The sequence below is a fragment of the Micropterus salmoides genome, unplaced genomic scaffold (genome assembly GCF_014851395.1).
Source record: "Micropterus salmoides isolate LMB-PRFRI ecotype aquatic unplaced genomic scaffold, ASM1485139v1 Ms_hic_scaffold_13, whole genome shotgun sequence".
In the NCBI taxonomy this organism is placed as follows: Eukaryota; Metazoa; Chordata; class Actinopteri; order Centrarchiformes; family Centrarchidae; genus Micropterus; species Micropterus salmoides.
The window spans coordinates 8,378,489-8,393,414 of record NW_024040374.1 but is presented as its reverse complement, the minus strand read 5'-3'; the positions used below and the strand labels follow the sequence as shown (position 1 = coordinate 8,393,414).

The following is a 14,926-nucleotide window of genomic DNA, read 5'->3' as shown; positions in this document are numbered from 1 at the left end:
TTAGTAGGCATTGATCTACTAGCTCAGTATTGGGATCCAGCTATATAAAGACTGATCTATTTTCAACTGTTTATTGTGTAAGCACTCTAGGAGGGGAAACTGTCAAACAACCCATTGCTAAGACATCGCACTGAATTCATGTGAATGGTGGACCAGTATGAAAACATTAGAGCCAGCAATTTCAATTCATGATATCCACTTTGAAAGCACATGTCAACAAGTACTGCTTCAATGGTTGCAGCTAAAATGTATGGGCACTTTTTGAGCTGGCAAGTGCAAGGAACGAAAATGAATGTAGTTGGTGCTGTTCTGGGACCAGTGCCTATTAACATACTCTAAATCTATGTAATACATATCCAAAACCAAGGTTATGATTATCATGATAACTGTCTATAGCCTGGAAATAGGGGTTATATGCATACTGTTGGAGGAAAATGCTACATTTCTTTTTAAAAGAAGAAACAGTGATGCTTCGATGGCCAATTTGAGCTGCCTCTGGAATAGGAAATAACTGTAGCCGTATATTTCACACACATGTAGTGACACAGATGAATACACACTGTGCACACAGAACCCCACAGTCACAAGAGAAATGCAAACAAACCTGTCTGTTCTTGCTGGTGGCTGTTTACCAGCCAGGTGTTTAGTGTCATTCTTCCAAGATCCATGATGCAAAATTGCAAACACAAACATATAGGCCTGTGTATAATGCCTGCACACAATCATGTTTGACTTTACGTCGTACAAAACATATTCTGAGCATAGTTTTTCCAAGCTACGATCAAAATGGCACACAGAAGTGGTGACTTTTGCATTTAAAGTTATTTAAAATAAATCTTCCAATTTCTGGCGCTGCTCTGTTTGTTTCCAGAAAAGATGCCATTCTCTCCTTCAATCCTTCTTCTGTCTGACTGCAGCTCTGCACTTGTGAGCAGAGGGAGAGAGAGAGGCAGCGCACAGACGAGTGGAACAACAGACAGAGAACTTCAAAGCCAATGAGACAGCTGCTGTAGAATTTTAATAAACCCCCTTTTTCCTCTGATGGCCAGTGTATGTGTGAATTTAAGTGTGTCTGTTTATTGCTGCTGAATTGAATAGTACACTAGACCACAAAACAGACACCAACCACAAGCAGGCAGGCAGGCGCGTGCACACACACACACACACACACACACACACACACACACACACACACGGGAAGGTAGAAGCCTTTGTTACTCACCTGCTGCACTTCTGTCTCTCCGTTTGATGTCTTCTCGGTGTACACAAACGAGCTGAAAATCCTCTGTAGACAGACAGAGAGAAAAGGAAGTAGAGACAGTGAGGTTAGATTCAGAGGAACGCCGAAGTCCCAGACCCCGAATACTGAAAACCCATCACCTGAGGAAGAATATTGGCAGAGCCTATATAGAGATAAGTTTGGTTTCAGGTGTTGTTGAGCAGAGACCTTTATCATCAACACTCTGGGATTACTTCTTCAAAAACAGTCAAAAGTGTGGATCGGTGAAAAGAGTACAACTGCAAAAGTACTTTCCCTGAGGGGATCTATAAACAATTGCATTATTATCACAAGGTTACCAAATAGTTCAAGCATTCACACCTTTTTATGTTCGATCCCATGATAGCACAGTCCAGTCAAACCAGAACCGTCTTGTGTCTGCATGCCATTCATGTCAATTAAGCTATACTGAAGCTGCCACAGGGGCTTGGTTTTGAACTTTGAGTGCAGGCCAAAATTATTCAAGGGCATCACAAAGTACCAAACGTTGGAAATTTTCAGTCTTGTTTACTTATTCAATGCACAAATTGTTCCTGATAATTATCAGATATATAACATATTTTATTTATCTTGAATTGTATTGCCACCACAACAATTGAATATTGAGAATGATGAATTATCCCCTGTACTGTCCTTTACAAAGCTAAACAAACAAAATTGGAAACCAACACTTTCAACTGTAACGGCAACTAAATCACAATTTATACTTAATTTCTGTCAGGGTTTTGTGACTTGGCAAACACACGAGTTATTTAAGGAGTTATGGTGTCACCCTTTATGTATGCCATTGTTAGCTAATGGTTTTAAATGGTAAATGGACTGTAGTTGTATAGCACCTTTCTAGTCTTCCAACCACTCAAAGCACATATATACACGTGTTACAATCACCCAATCACACACATTCATTCATTTATCACTGCCTTGTTAAACGTGTGTAAATCAAGGACATTTCAGGTTTTAAACTGAGACACAAATGATCCCTGGTAGCAGTGAACAAAGATTCAGTAAATAACATAACTGTTTTGTCAGTGAATTTTGTTGGCTTACAAATAGTTACTTTATTATGATATAGTGATAATAGCCTAAAGTGGAGTCATACAAGATAATCTATATTCAGTGATTTAGATATATCGGTGATCAGGCTCAGTCATCCAGGTCACATAGTATCAGGAAGAGCTGCAGTTAGTGAAAAGCAACTGGACTAGAGGCTGAAGAAAATATTGTGACTTCAGGTAATTATCAACACCCAAACTGAATTCACTGAATAAGACGAAAAAGGCTCCAAGTTACCGTCTTGATTATACATCCAGAGTGAGGCAGACATTAGCATTAGCGGTGATTGATTTACCTGCTCAGAGGCCGTCAGACAGGTGCATCTGGAACCATTTTTATTACTGGTCCAGAGAGCATGATAAACCTGTTTATCTGCCAAAACAACCAACCCATAGACCCAGACTGTATGGTCCTGTTGTTTACATCAGTTTCTAGGTTGGGGAGGAAAATGCGTCACCTGTTTAAATCTGGATAGCAGCCATAACATAAAATGAAGGTTTTGAAGAGCACAAATCACAAGGTGATGCTAAAATTCCCCGTTCACCTTCCAGATTGAAACATTTTAATAGTCCCCGATTTATATTGTTAAGTGAGTAGGAAATGAAGCGGTACATTAAGGAATGGAGAAAATGAGTCCTGGTGTGACCTCAGCCTTAACACATACTAAGAGAGCTCCAGAAAAACATTTTAAGAGCTGCCTGAATGACACACATACACGAAAGCACACACCTTTATTCAGATGGTCTCCTGGGTCCCATCAGCTAAACATTCTCTCTCGTTCTCTTACTTCCTGACACACACATATGCACACACACTTTCCAAACAGAGGCAACAGTACTATGTGGCAGCTACAGAGTAAAACTAATGTTTGTGTTGAGGCAGCAGGTAGGCAGGTGGTTCACTGTAAGCCACCTCACTGCACACAAAGCCTTAAATTACCTGGTTCAAACACTGCAACCATTTCCTGCTGACACATTCCAGAGGACACCAATTACCCAGAATGCTCCACATCCAACTAACATTGGAGCTGATTCACTGCACTGTTATTGCCACGCCATTGCTACACCTTTCAACTCTACAGAACATAAAAAAATAAAGCACAAATCCATTGGTTTCACACAGTTAAAAGGAAAGGTGAGCATTTTATTCAAGATATTGTAGCCTTCTGAACATCAGAATAGCCTGACTTTTACTTGGATGCCTAAAAAATATTTTTTCCCACTGGCTCAAAGAAAAGTTACTTAATGGCAACATACTGAAAAAAGGGCCACAACTACACACTATTTTCATTATCCAATAATGTGCAGATTATTTCTTCCATTAATTGACTAATCCTTTGAAAACTGTGCAAAAATGTACATCATTTCTGTTTTTCATTGTGCCTGACCAACCGCAGAAAACTTATATATACACACAACAGATATTTAGGTTACTGTTATGTAAGACAAACAGAAGCTTCTGACATTTGGGAAGCTGAAACCAGAAAATGTTTTGCCGTTATTGCTTGAAAATGGACTTAAATGATCATCAGAAGTGTTGCACTATTTAAATAGTCGTTGTAGTTCGAAGATACCTTCATAGAACAAAAGGAAACCCAAACACACAGAGATACAAAGTCAGACAAGGACAGATGCAAATAAACAGATGCAGCTATAAACAAAAATCTCCTAACAACCCGTCTCCTGGGCCATAAATAGGCCATTCAGTTGACGCTCTTGTAGATTAAGTATCAAATGTAATTTCTGAAAACTCAATTATTTCTAACGTGGCCAATAAACGCAGGCTGGCATGAACACAAATAGAGTGCTAATTGTCAACTTTTCAGTTCTTAGTTATAATACTGATTGTCTAAATGGAGTCAGCAGTCATTTTTGACATATTCCTTTCATTTTACAGACACATGAGATGAACACAAAAGTGCTACACAAACAGTTTCATTATGTTATTATTACACACACACACACACACACACACACACACACACACACAGCTATGTATTTCACTACTGAGTTATTTACAACGTGCAAAACCAAGCCCAGACAGTCTACTGTTCCACACCCTTCTTAGTGGAAAAAAGGTCCAAGATGTAGAACTGTCAAATAAACATGAACATGCACACACAAACAGAGCTGCTACTACTTAGCAGAAATCATGTGCTTTCACAACACCACACTAACAAAAGGGGGGGGTGGGGGGGTATGCACTGGAATAGAGAAATGCGTCGTTTCCATTAAGCCAGCAATTCTGAAAAATTGGGACCAAATCCTGAAAAGAGAGAAAACTCCAGTTGTTGATTAGCCACAGGTTAGCTGTCTTTCCCCCAGTGCCTCAAGTGTTTGTTGTTAGAGCTGCTTTGCGGTTTTCACAGCTATGTAGCAGCCAGGGAGGAATGCTTGGCTCTGAAACCTTAGAGGCCTGAGGCTGCCTAGGCCACCGTGGGCTTGTGGCCTCCCCTGACCCATAATCAAACACTAAAATATACACAGACACATACACACCAGCAATGAGGCACACATAGGCAACTACACAGCATCAGCGGTGCACTCAAGACATCCCTATAGATGTTACTAGGCTGGACAGTACAGAAAACATAAATATGAGAGATACCAGAAGATGAGAAAAATCAACACTTAAATTATCCCAGCTCACTGATGGGAAGTCAAATGGGAATTTATATGAAGGAATTAAGAGAGAATACCCTTCTGGTAGAAATCTGACTTTAACTAGAAATGTAGAAAAGTATCATAAAAATGGGGTGGCGATGGAGCAGTGGATAACACGAACACAAAAGCCACAAAACAAATTCAAATTTGTTTTGTGTTGTGGCTTTTTGTATTTGTGTTGTGGCGTTTGTATTTGTGTTGTGGCTTTTGTAATCGTGTTGTGGCTTTTGTGTTCATGTTGTGGCGTTTGTATTCGTGTTGTGGGATTTGTCTTCGTGTTGTGGCTTTTGTAATCGTGTTGTGGCTTTTGTATTCGTGTTGTGGGATTTGTCTTCGTGTTGTGGCTTTTGTATTAGGCCTGAAACCTACGGGCCACCGTACATACAGTAGTGATCCATTTGGATGTCTAATGAACTTAAGTTCCAAACAAGTCAGAATAGCCAGAATATCAGGTGTTCCTCTGCCACTACATACACACACATATACATTACACCCACACATGCGCACTGACGCCCCCTTCCTTAAGAGTTAGGGTTACAATTTTGGATTTATTTACGCACTTTAAAAACATTTATTAAAAGCTTCTTTCTTTTCACATATTTACTTACAGCATTATATGCTGAAGTGTATATAACATAATAGGCAGCTTATTAACTTAATGGGAGAAAAATGGTAGTTCTATTTAAAATCAGACGTTGAGCAACCCCATATTGCCAAAATGGCACGATCCTTGTTTCATAAGGCCATTGTGAAGCTTCGACTGTGATACTGACAGTCGAATCAGGCTCCGTCCATCGAAGCAGCGAATCTTCGACTATTTGGGGTCAGCCCTAATACACACAATGCGTTTTGGTGAGTAACACCGAAAGTAAACTTTTGTTTGTTACAAGAAAACTCTACAGAGACATTAACAGACCATGAATCCAAATAGGCAGCTTTCTCAACACTAAGCTCACAAGAAATGCATTCAAACTCCTGTTCATTGATCACAGACCAACAGCCTCCCTTTCATTAGGCCATTTTTAAATCCATCTACCTTGGGGTTTATCCTGACCACAGTCGAATGGTTCACATGAATGACTAAGCCTTATTGAAAGCTCAGACTGCAGGTTACAGAGATAAATACCATAAGCTGTGTTGTTTCAAACACTGTAGTGTATTATAATGATAGAGAGTTGTTAGTTCTAACAGTGGAATTCTGTTAAACATATGTACCTGACTTCTCATTTAAACTCTCCCCCAGATCAGTCTAGATTTATTACTTAACCTGCTCTCAATCATAGGAAAAGAGAAGGATTAAGCTTGAGCTGATTTACTCATAACAAGAAAACATTTGCAATTCTGTCAGTTGCTGTTGATGTGTTGAGTCACAGGCAAAACCACACTCTGCTTTTAACAATTTGTTTCTCTTTCTTGGCCCCCCAACCTTCTTTGCACCCTGTTATAGGAGGTTATTTCAATGGTTAAAGCATGGGAACCCTCTGTGTATATGGCATCCATTTAATTAGGCCTGCCTCTTCAGCTCTTCTGTCAAGCTCTCTTGGGGATGCCATAAACTAACCTAAGAGGCTCTCCTCCTTTAAAGAGACTCTTTTGTTCTTTGCGGGGCAGAGAATAAAGTCCAGACAGATGGAATGAAGATACCAGCCCATAGACAGAGACTTTGAGAGTAAGGAGAAATATACATAGATACAGACACACAGAGGTACAAAGTAAAAGCAGCGACAGAAAGATGGAACAGATTGTGGAGGTTGAATGCAAGAGCAAAAAAGGAAAGAAAAAAAAGGCAGGAAAGAGGAAAAGAGGAAGTGGGGGCACACTGCATTGGTAGGGGCTGAATTGGGAATACACCTATTAACAATTCCCCCCATCTTCAAAGGCCAGAGTGGAGCCGTAAGCCACACTAATTTGGAATCGGACTGCGGAGCATGCACACACACACACACACACACACACACACACACACACACACACACACACAAATCCTGTCTTTAGGGGTTGTTGATTAGTGGTCCAAGTTTTATCTGTGAACACACTGGAGGGAAAAATGGGAGCATCACTAGAGTGGGGCACACCTTGAATGGGTGTATGAACCAAAGTGACTATGTGCCAAAATATGCACAGGTCTAGCGTACATATTTGTAGCTCATCAACTACTCATCTGTCACAACAGGCTTCTTATTGCAGGAAATTTCTGTGAATGTAAACGTCTCAAACACACAGACAAACAGACACACACACACACACACACACACACACACATTTCACATCAACACATTAGACTGCAGTGTAGATGTTTCGGAGCTGTAGGGTTGGGGAGATTGGTTTCCATACAACTGATAGATAAAAGGCTAAAGCCCAAGGGAGAGTAACTGCTGCTTCCGCCTGCTGCTGGTATACAGCTCAGCCTCCCTCCTTCCTTCAGTGCTTCAACCCCCCTTGGATTTTCCTCTCTCCCTGTCTCCCTGCCCCCAGCCAACTCTCCGCTCATTGCACTACAAAGGGCCGGAGCTGGGGGTGCAGCAACAGAGCTTCGACTCTGATGTGTGTGTTAGTTTTTATTTTATTAACTTTTTTTCCAATACTTTTTGCCATGTCTCAATCCCCAACCTCACCCTCCCATCACAATTTATTCTGAACACTACAAAGCAGAGTCAGGAAACAGGCACCTGAAAGTGGAAAAGCAGGGGGGGGTTGAGAGCAAGGTTTCAGTATTTTCACAATATAACAAAAAAAGCCTGAAAAAATTGTGCCTGCACTTTACAGATCCACAAAACCCAGATAACAAATGAAATTGTGGTTCTAGTGCATCTTTTCACAGGGTTTAAATGTCGGTTATGCTATTCTAATACAATACACATCTCCTCATGGTCTCCTAGCTGTCTATTCAGTGTGTGTGCTGAAAAAAATAAATAAAACAGTGTTTGTGAACAGCCCTGATACTATAAATCGTAAATAAACAAACACTTTTTCACTACTAATACTTTTTCTGTAAGTGGGAAACAAACAAAAACTATTCCAGCCACGATTTGTGTGTAAGGTAATGTTAAATGACTTGCCCCCGGACATTAAGCTTGCTTTCTAGTTTGTCAGGATATGCTGTTGTTGTGATGTTAGCTATAGTAGCAGGACAGCTGTGTCCTCTCTACATGTGAGCTTTGCAGCAGCAACTGTAGTGATAGTTTGCAAACCCACAACTTAGCTATAACATTAGTTACATTACTTGCTCTGTTAGAATTTCCCAGAATTGCATACCCCACCTTTAAAAACAACAGTTCTACTAACTTGATTTATCTTATCTGTGAACACACTGAAAATGGGAGCATCACTTGAGTGGGGCTTTCAGCTCAATGTTTCGGTTTTAGGCCTGCAACATTAATGTCTTGGTGCAGTCTCACCACTCATCAGCATTTCAAAATGCTGATGAGTAGAAAATACTGTATGCTCCCTGCCCAGCAACAAAGGGCAGAGTTACACAGTTAGTGCAAGTTTCTCAAACTAAAGCTCTCAGTGAAGTTGTTTTATACATATCTATAATTGATGGGAAACCAACATTTTAATAAGGTCTGGGTTAAAAAGCAATCTACACATTCTTGTGTGTAACTAAAACATGGTGGCGTCATCTGGCCCCAAGAGATCAGTCAATACACTTTTCTTGATGAATTAAAAAAATCTCACCCACAAGTTTGCTTGCTTAATGCACAATCCATGTCAGGCAAATCCTGCACAGATTGGTAGTGGCCATGGCACCATAAAAAAAGAAGGGAAAAAAAGGGTTGCCCGTGTCAAACATGGATCGCTAAATGTCACTATAAAGGCCATATGGAAACTAAAACCTTGCTAATTAAGTGGGTCTCTATTTTCATTCAGTGGAGCAGGTTTGCTAATTAAATGACTAGCCAACAGTGTCTGCCAACTGTTGTATTTAGAGGGTGATGTCAATTTAATTTACTTAAATCTAACTTGCGGACAACCTGAGGCAATGGCTCCAAAGCAACGGCCCACACACTGTGTTAGTGTGCGGAGTGCATGCATGTGTGCAGCCTGCTAGTCAAAGGCGTGGAAGGGTAGGCCCTGATTTACTGTGCTCCGTTTTCAATCTTTTTCTATACATGCAATTGTGCTCATGGATGTTCATGTGCACTTGAAAAAGTGGCAATAAATAGGGAGGACTGCTGCCACATGCAGAAATGATTTCTATCCTTTACATCTTCATAAAAAACATAACTTGGTTGTCATAGTAATAGGACCTAAAACTGTAATGGATAAAACAGTTCAATGATCTTCAGGCAAAGTCTAAATCCTAGCCTACACTGTGTGCTGCTTCACAGAATCACTAAATGAGCACACGTTTAGATTTGATGTTCATTGTGAATCACTGACACCTCACTCTCAAAATGCTACTGCTGAACTACTATGCTGATTTCAGTCCTAGTACCATAAGAAAGAAAGTAAAATGATTAAGCAATCACAGAATCTGATGTAGCAATATACAATTCCTTATGTGCCCACACTGTTTTTTCCCCACTTTAATCAATTGGCACTTTGGAGGAAAGTAATGCCCAATTTGTGAATTGCCTGATTTATTTCAAAGCACATTGGAATTTTGTGGGCCCTAATCCAAGCACTAAGGGTGTGGTGGTGGTTTCAGACTGCTGCCATGGCATCCAGCTTTGGGCATAAAGTGGGAGCCTGGGAACCTTTTCAGCTTCTGACAAGTCCAAGACGTTGGACAAATGTGTCACACTGACCACATACGATGGCTTTTCAATGTGGAGCAACTTATGAAAAAAGCAATACAAAACATTTGCTTCCACCAGGGTCCATAATTCTACTTTTCATAAACACCTCAAATGTTTTGACGTCTTCTTGATGACTGACAAGTATCTACAGAATATATACATGGATAAAGATACCAGAAAAGGCAACAAGTAAAGACCTGGAATTCATTTAAACATTTTCAGATATATTCCTTGATGGTATAAACCATAGTTTCAGGACCTTTGATACAGATATTTATCAGATAAACACAAATACAAAAACACACTACACAAATGTTCAGTGGAAACATTTGTTCAGCAGCTGTATGGTTTTTGGTACAAAATTCCATGTTGTTCTGTATTAGGGCTGCCTGTAACTAACAATTATTTTTACTATGGATTAATCATTTGGTCTATACAACATCAGAAAACTGTGCAAAAAAAGTCCAAGTCCAGCTATGGGGTGCTCTGGTTCTGAAATAATAAGACCCCTTTTGTCCAAACAGCATCATGGCGCGAGAAAGCGAGAGAGAGCGAGAGCGAGAGCGCGAGAGAGAGAGAGCGAGAGCGAGAGAGCGCAAGAGAGGCCTCTCCACCACCCCCTACACCTACCCGAGAGGCTCTCAGTCTCTGCCTGGGATGTTTGCTCTCCCTCTCCACCAGACAGGATATAATGCTTTCCACATGTGAGAGAAAAAAGGAAGGGTGGAGGAGAGAAGAAGGGAGGAGAGAACTGTGGAAAAGTGGGACAGTGTCAGACGAGATCAGTAAAGACAAGATAGCAGAACCGTTTGATGGTTAGTTGGTTTGATAACAGCTTCTCCACAGCAAAGCCAGGCTTCTTGTTAATTTGAAGCTATGACATGATAGTTGGCAATACACAGACAATAAGCTCTAAGACTTTAGGGAGGTGCCTGAACCAAAGACATCAGATGTACAAATGATCCATCACGCAATTATCCCATATAAATTTCAATTTGTTTTGTTGATGCAACCAAACAGCTTTGCTCCAGTTTGTTTTGATTATATTTCGATTTTTCCATCCATTCGCAACTTTAAGTTCAAATTGCTGTTCTGAAGCCAACTCTAGACACATTGGTAAATGTTACCTTCCTGTCTTGTGAAATCAAACATACTTCTAGCATGTCTATCATTGGCCCATTTAGTCCTCCAGCACGACGAAGGATGGTGATGTACCACCTGAATTGTGGCTTACCTACAGCCTGAAAGTAAGGCATTGTGACTAGCATCTAGCATCTTAGTGTAAATGAGGTGTACGCATTTCTCTCTCTCTTTGGGTGTTAAACAATGAATGTTGTGGGCTGTAATCAATAAACAGTGTACACTGAGGGTAGCAAGGAGAGTGAAGGACATTTCAGAAATACATTGTGGCCAAAATTGTATTAAGTTCTTCTGTGACACACAATGTACACAGTTAAGAAGTAGTGATAACACAGTAGTGGTATCCTCAAAAATCACAGCTCTGTCTGATATTCATGGTTTCTCCTCTTAGCACAAACTACATATGCTCTCACTGGCACACACACAACATCGTGCACGTGGTTAGAGGGATAGGGTGCAGGTAAATTACCTTACAGTTTCCCTCACACACGCCTCTTTGATGTCAAAGTAGTTGAGTCATTAAAACAAGGCCACAGGCCACAGTAACCATGAACTAGTCTTTTTTTAGCACTAACCCATTCTATATATTTTAAATACTGTACAAGGATTAATGGGGTTTTGTTTTGTCTTTTTGATTTTTAGCCTGAAAGCAGCACACATACAGTCTGTAGCGGCAGCAGCGCCAGGCCAGGATTGCATTATGGGAATAGCAACTTGCTGTTAAAGTGGAGCCAATGTGAAAACTTTCCAAAGACAGATCAAAGCTGCATACCTGAGCACCTCCATTAAGCTGATAAAATCTAGGAGTGAAAGAGGACGAAAACAAAACCACACCACACACACACACACACATACACACACACACACAGCAGTCAAATAACTTGAACACAGGAATGCAAGATAATGAGAAAATTCTGTGTTTTTATACGGGCTTTGAATGTTCCTCCATATCAAAAGGTCTATAAATGATGGTGTTTGTGTTCTTGTGACATGACGGAGACTGAAAGCCAAAGGATGATAGTAGTTAAACCTCATGCAGTGTACAGTGATGATAAGATAAGGTAAGATGTACCTTTATTGATCCCCTGAAGGGGAAATTCAATTAGGTACTGCACCACAAGGGAATGCAGTTTAAAAAAAAGAAGATAAAATAGGAATGCACTAAAAGTAATCGATGTTGTGTAAATCCTGTAAATAACTGGAGACTAAGGCAATTAGTTAAGACCCTAATGAAATACTGTGTGTGAACAACTCAGGGTGAGGGAGTTCAAACTAAAAAAAGAGCCTTTGCTGTAAATCATGGTTGGCTATATATTATATATATTCCCTTAACTATTACTTGAGGTCTATAGTGGGGTCACAGGCATGTTTACTTTGGATAGAGACAATGACATTTGGATTTTGAACTACAATACTTCTTGTTTGCTGCTTCATACTCAAAGAAAGCACGGGTAGAGACAAACAAACATTTTAATGACAGAATTGGGAGAGGGAAAAGTCCTTAATTTTAAAACACGTTAGGATCATGTCTTCTCTGTGAGATGACATTAAGCAAACAGACAACACAGCAGTATAAACTAAGTAATACTCTCACAAACACTTAACCTCTGGACTGGGCTTCAGCCACCGCAGGACTCACTGCCAGCCTGCCATCAGCCTCGTACACCACAGGTTCCAGTCATACCCTAGTGGTGCACCCTACCAAGGCCAAAACTTCTTACTGACCCTTTAGAAATGTCAAAAAGATCTGAAAGATTGTGTAAAAGAACTCATCATTAAATTCAAAATGTAATACTCTTCCTGCCAACAGCCAAGTGAAAGGATGTTCAGATGGGGTGCCTGCACTGTCTGCACAAACTACACTGGATTATCTTCACATTCCTATGCTGTGGACTCATCTGTAAGGACTTTACTTGCAGTTTACAAGCATCAGTAGATGTACACAAGAGCCACACTATAGATAAATCCATACAAATGTTGTCACCAGCATAATAAGAAATTAAGACAATATATTTTCTTTAATATGTGCCATAAGAATGGGGCTTTACTATAACTCAATTACGTCTCTGAACAAAAACGTTTTATTCACAATAAAAAGAAGCTGTTTTTTTAGGAACTTGAAAAATGCCTTAAAACTTGGAGGTGATGAGAATTAAACTGAACAACTGAGTAAGGAATACAGGTACTGAGGAAGAAAAGAAAGGAGAATAAGGACTAGAAATGACCAGAAGAAATATAATGTGTGTGTGCCAGGCAGGTGAATATGAAGGAGCAGCAGAAAAAACAAGAGAAACAGACTGGAGAGATGGAAAAGAGATAAAAAAAGAGAAAGGACATAGGACACAGAGTGAAAAAAAAAAAGTTCCACGGGTGGTCTCCTCCTCAGGTTTCTGAGCATGATGTGAGATCATGTCTGGCCACCGTTATAAGGTCTCTCTAAAGACGGGGCGCTTTGTTCTACTTCATGTATTTTTAGGGCAGTTACACGCACTGATTAATAGAGGCATGGGTCGCTCTTCAGAGAGGCTTAAGGTACATACGATACTGGTTTTGCTTTTGCCAAGCAAAACTAGTGCAGGCTGGTCCTGCTGACCCTCGTGTTCACTGGTTAATTCCAATAACCTGGAATTAACCGGTAACAGTAGTCTTAAAGAAATGGGTCAAATGTAATGTGTGTCTATTTTAATGTGTTAAACATGGTGCGTGCGTGTGCGTGTGTGTGTGTGTGAGAGAAAGTGGTATGTACACCCATTTACCAGTTTATTAGATACACCCGGCCAAACCTAATGCAGTCTAATAAAAACAATCCTGCAATAAACCTCACCCTCATGAAGGATGTAATGTTTAGAGTTTGTTGAAACTGTTTAAGTGTTTCTAATATTCTACCCTTATTGATATAAATGGGATGGACAAAATATTTAAAAAACTTTTTAAAACGTTTTTATGATATATGTATAATTTAACTGCGTTATTACTTTAGCTGCAAATATGACTATAAAATATAACACATCACCTCTCATAAAAAGTTCCAGCCCAGACTAATCATTTTAACATTCATGAAGGTAGGTATTATCACAGGGCTGTTGTATTAGAATGCATTTGTTTTGGATATGTGTACCTAATAAACTGGCAACTGAGTCTAGTAACGAGGAGGTTTAATGTAGCATCCAGACCATAAACATTTTAAGATTAAAACACCTACCAAACTGGTTTAGCATAAGTTTTCTGTTTAAATAGCTTAAAACATTAACTAAAGGCATCAGCTAACCTAGTTTAGTGATGAAAATGTTGATTTTGCAGTTGCTAATGACAGCAAAAATGCACCCTGGATAGTACGGTCCTTCAGTTAGTTCTGGTCCATTCACTATATCACAAAAACATGTTTTCTAGTAGTAGCATCTAGCCATGCAGATAATTTTCAGCTTATTGGCAAAGGTTTTTAAGATTTAAGAGACTACCATAAATTGGATTGAATTGAAATTTCACAAAAGATTCAGAGCCAACAGGTGTGTCTACTATAACACATAAATGACAACATGGCAAAAGAAATTCTCAAAATACACATGCCTATTAATAATATAAAAATTCATTACTGAGTAGAGTAACGCATGCCCTAGCGTAACACAGCACAGTAGAGCACAACATTAATCTTCATGACATGGAATGATTAACTGGATGCAGGGTTTGTGTTGGCTACTCAGCGTGCTGAGGAAGGCAACCTGGGAGCTGTGGTGAGGAAGGAAAACATCAGCCCATGCTTGGCTAAATTACAGAAATACATATACAAGCACTTTTATGCACAGTCATATAGACTAACGTAAAAATGACGCATTTAAACAAACGCATCATGCATCTAAGGGCAAATAACAGCTTATACAACATGACACACTGAAAATCTTTTTCACCCGAATAACACATCTGACATGTCTACATAGCCAATCCTCTGCAACTGCGTGCGCACACACACACAAATGCCCACACACAAGTGAATTAAAAGGAGGCCAGTTTACGAGTTGACCCTCACTAGCATCAAGAAACCACAATGCCAA

The 14,926-nt window shown here is 39.9% G+C and overlaps 1 protein-coding gene across 1 annotated transcript in view; it reads right to left on the bottom strand.

Moving 5' to 3' along the window:
- The window catches only part of cachd1 (cache domain containing 1), a 94,708-nt gene that overhangs the window by 61,295 nt on the left and 18,487 nt on the right, over window positions 1-14,926 (bottom strand). Inside the window, exon 2 of the mRNA XM_038715316.1 lies at window positions 1,223-1,285. Coding sequence (XP_038571244.1) covers window positions 1,223-1,285 — 63 coding nt within the window. The remainder of the gene's footprint in view (window positions 1-1,222; window positions 1,286-14,926) is intronic.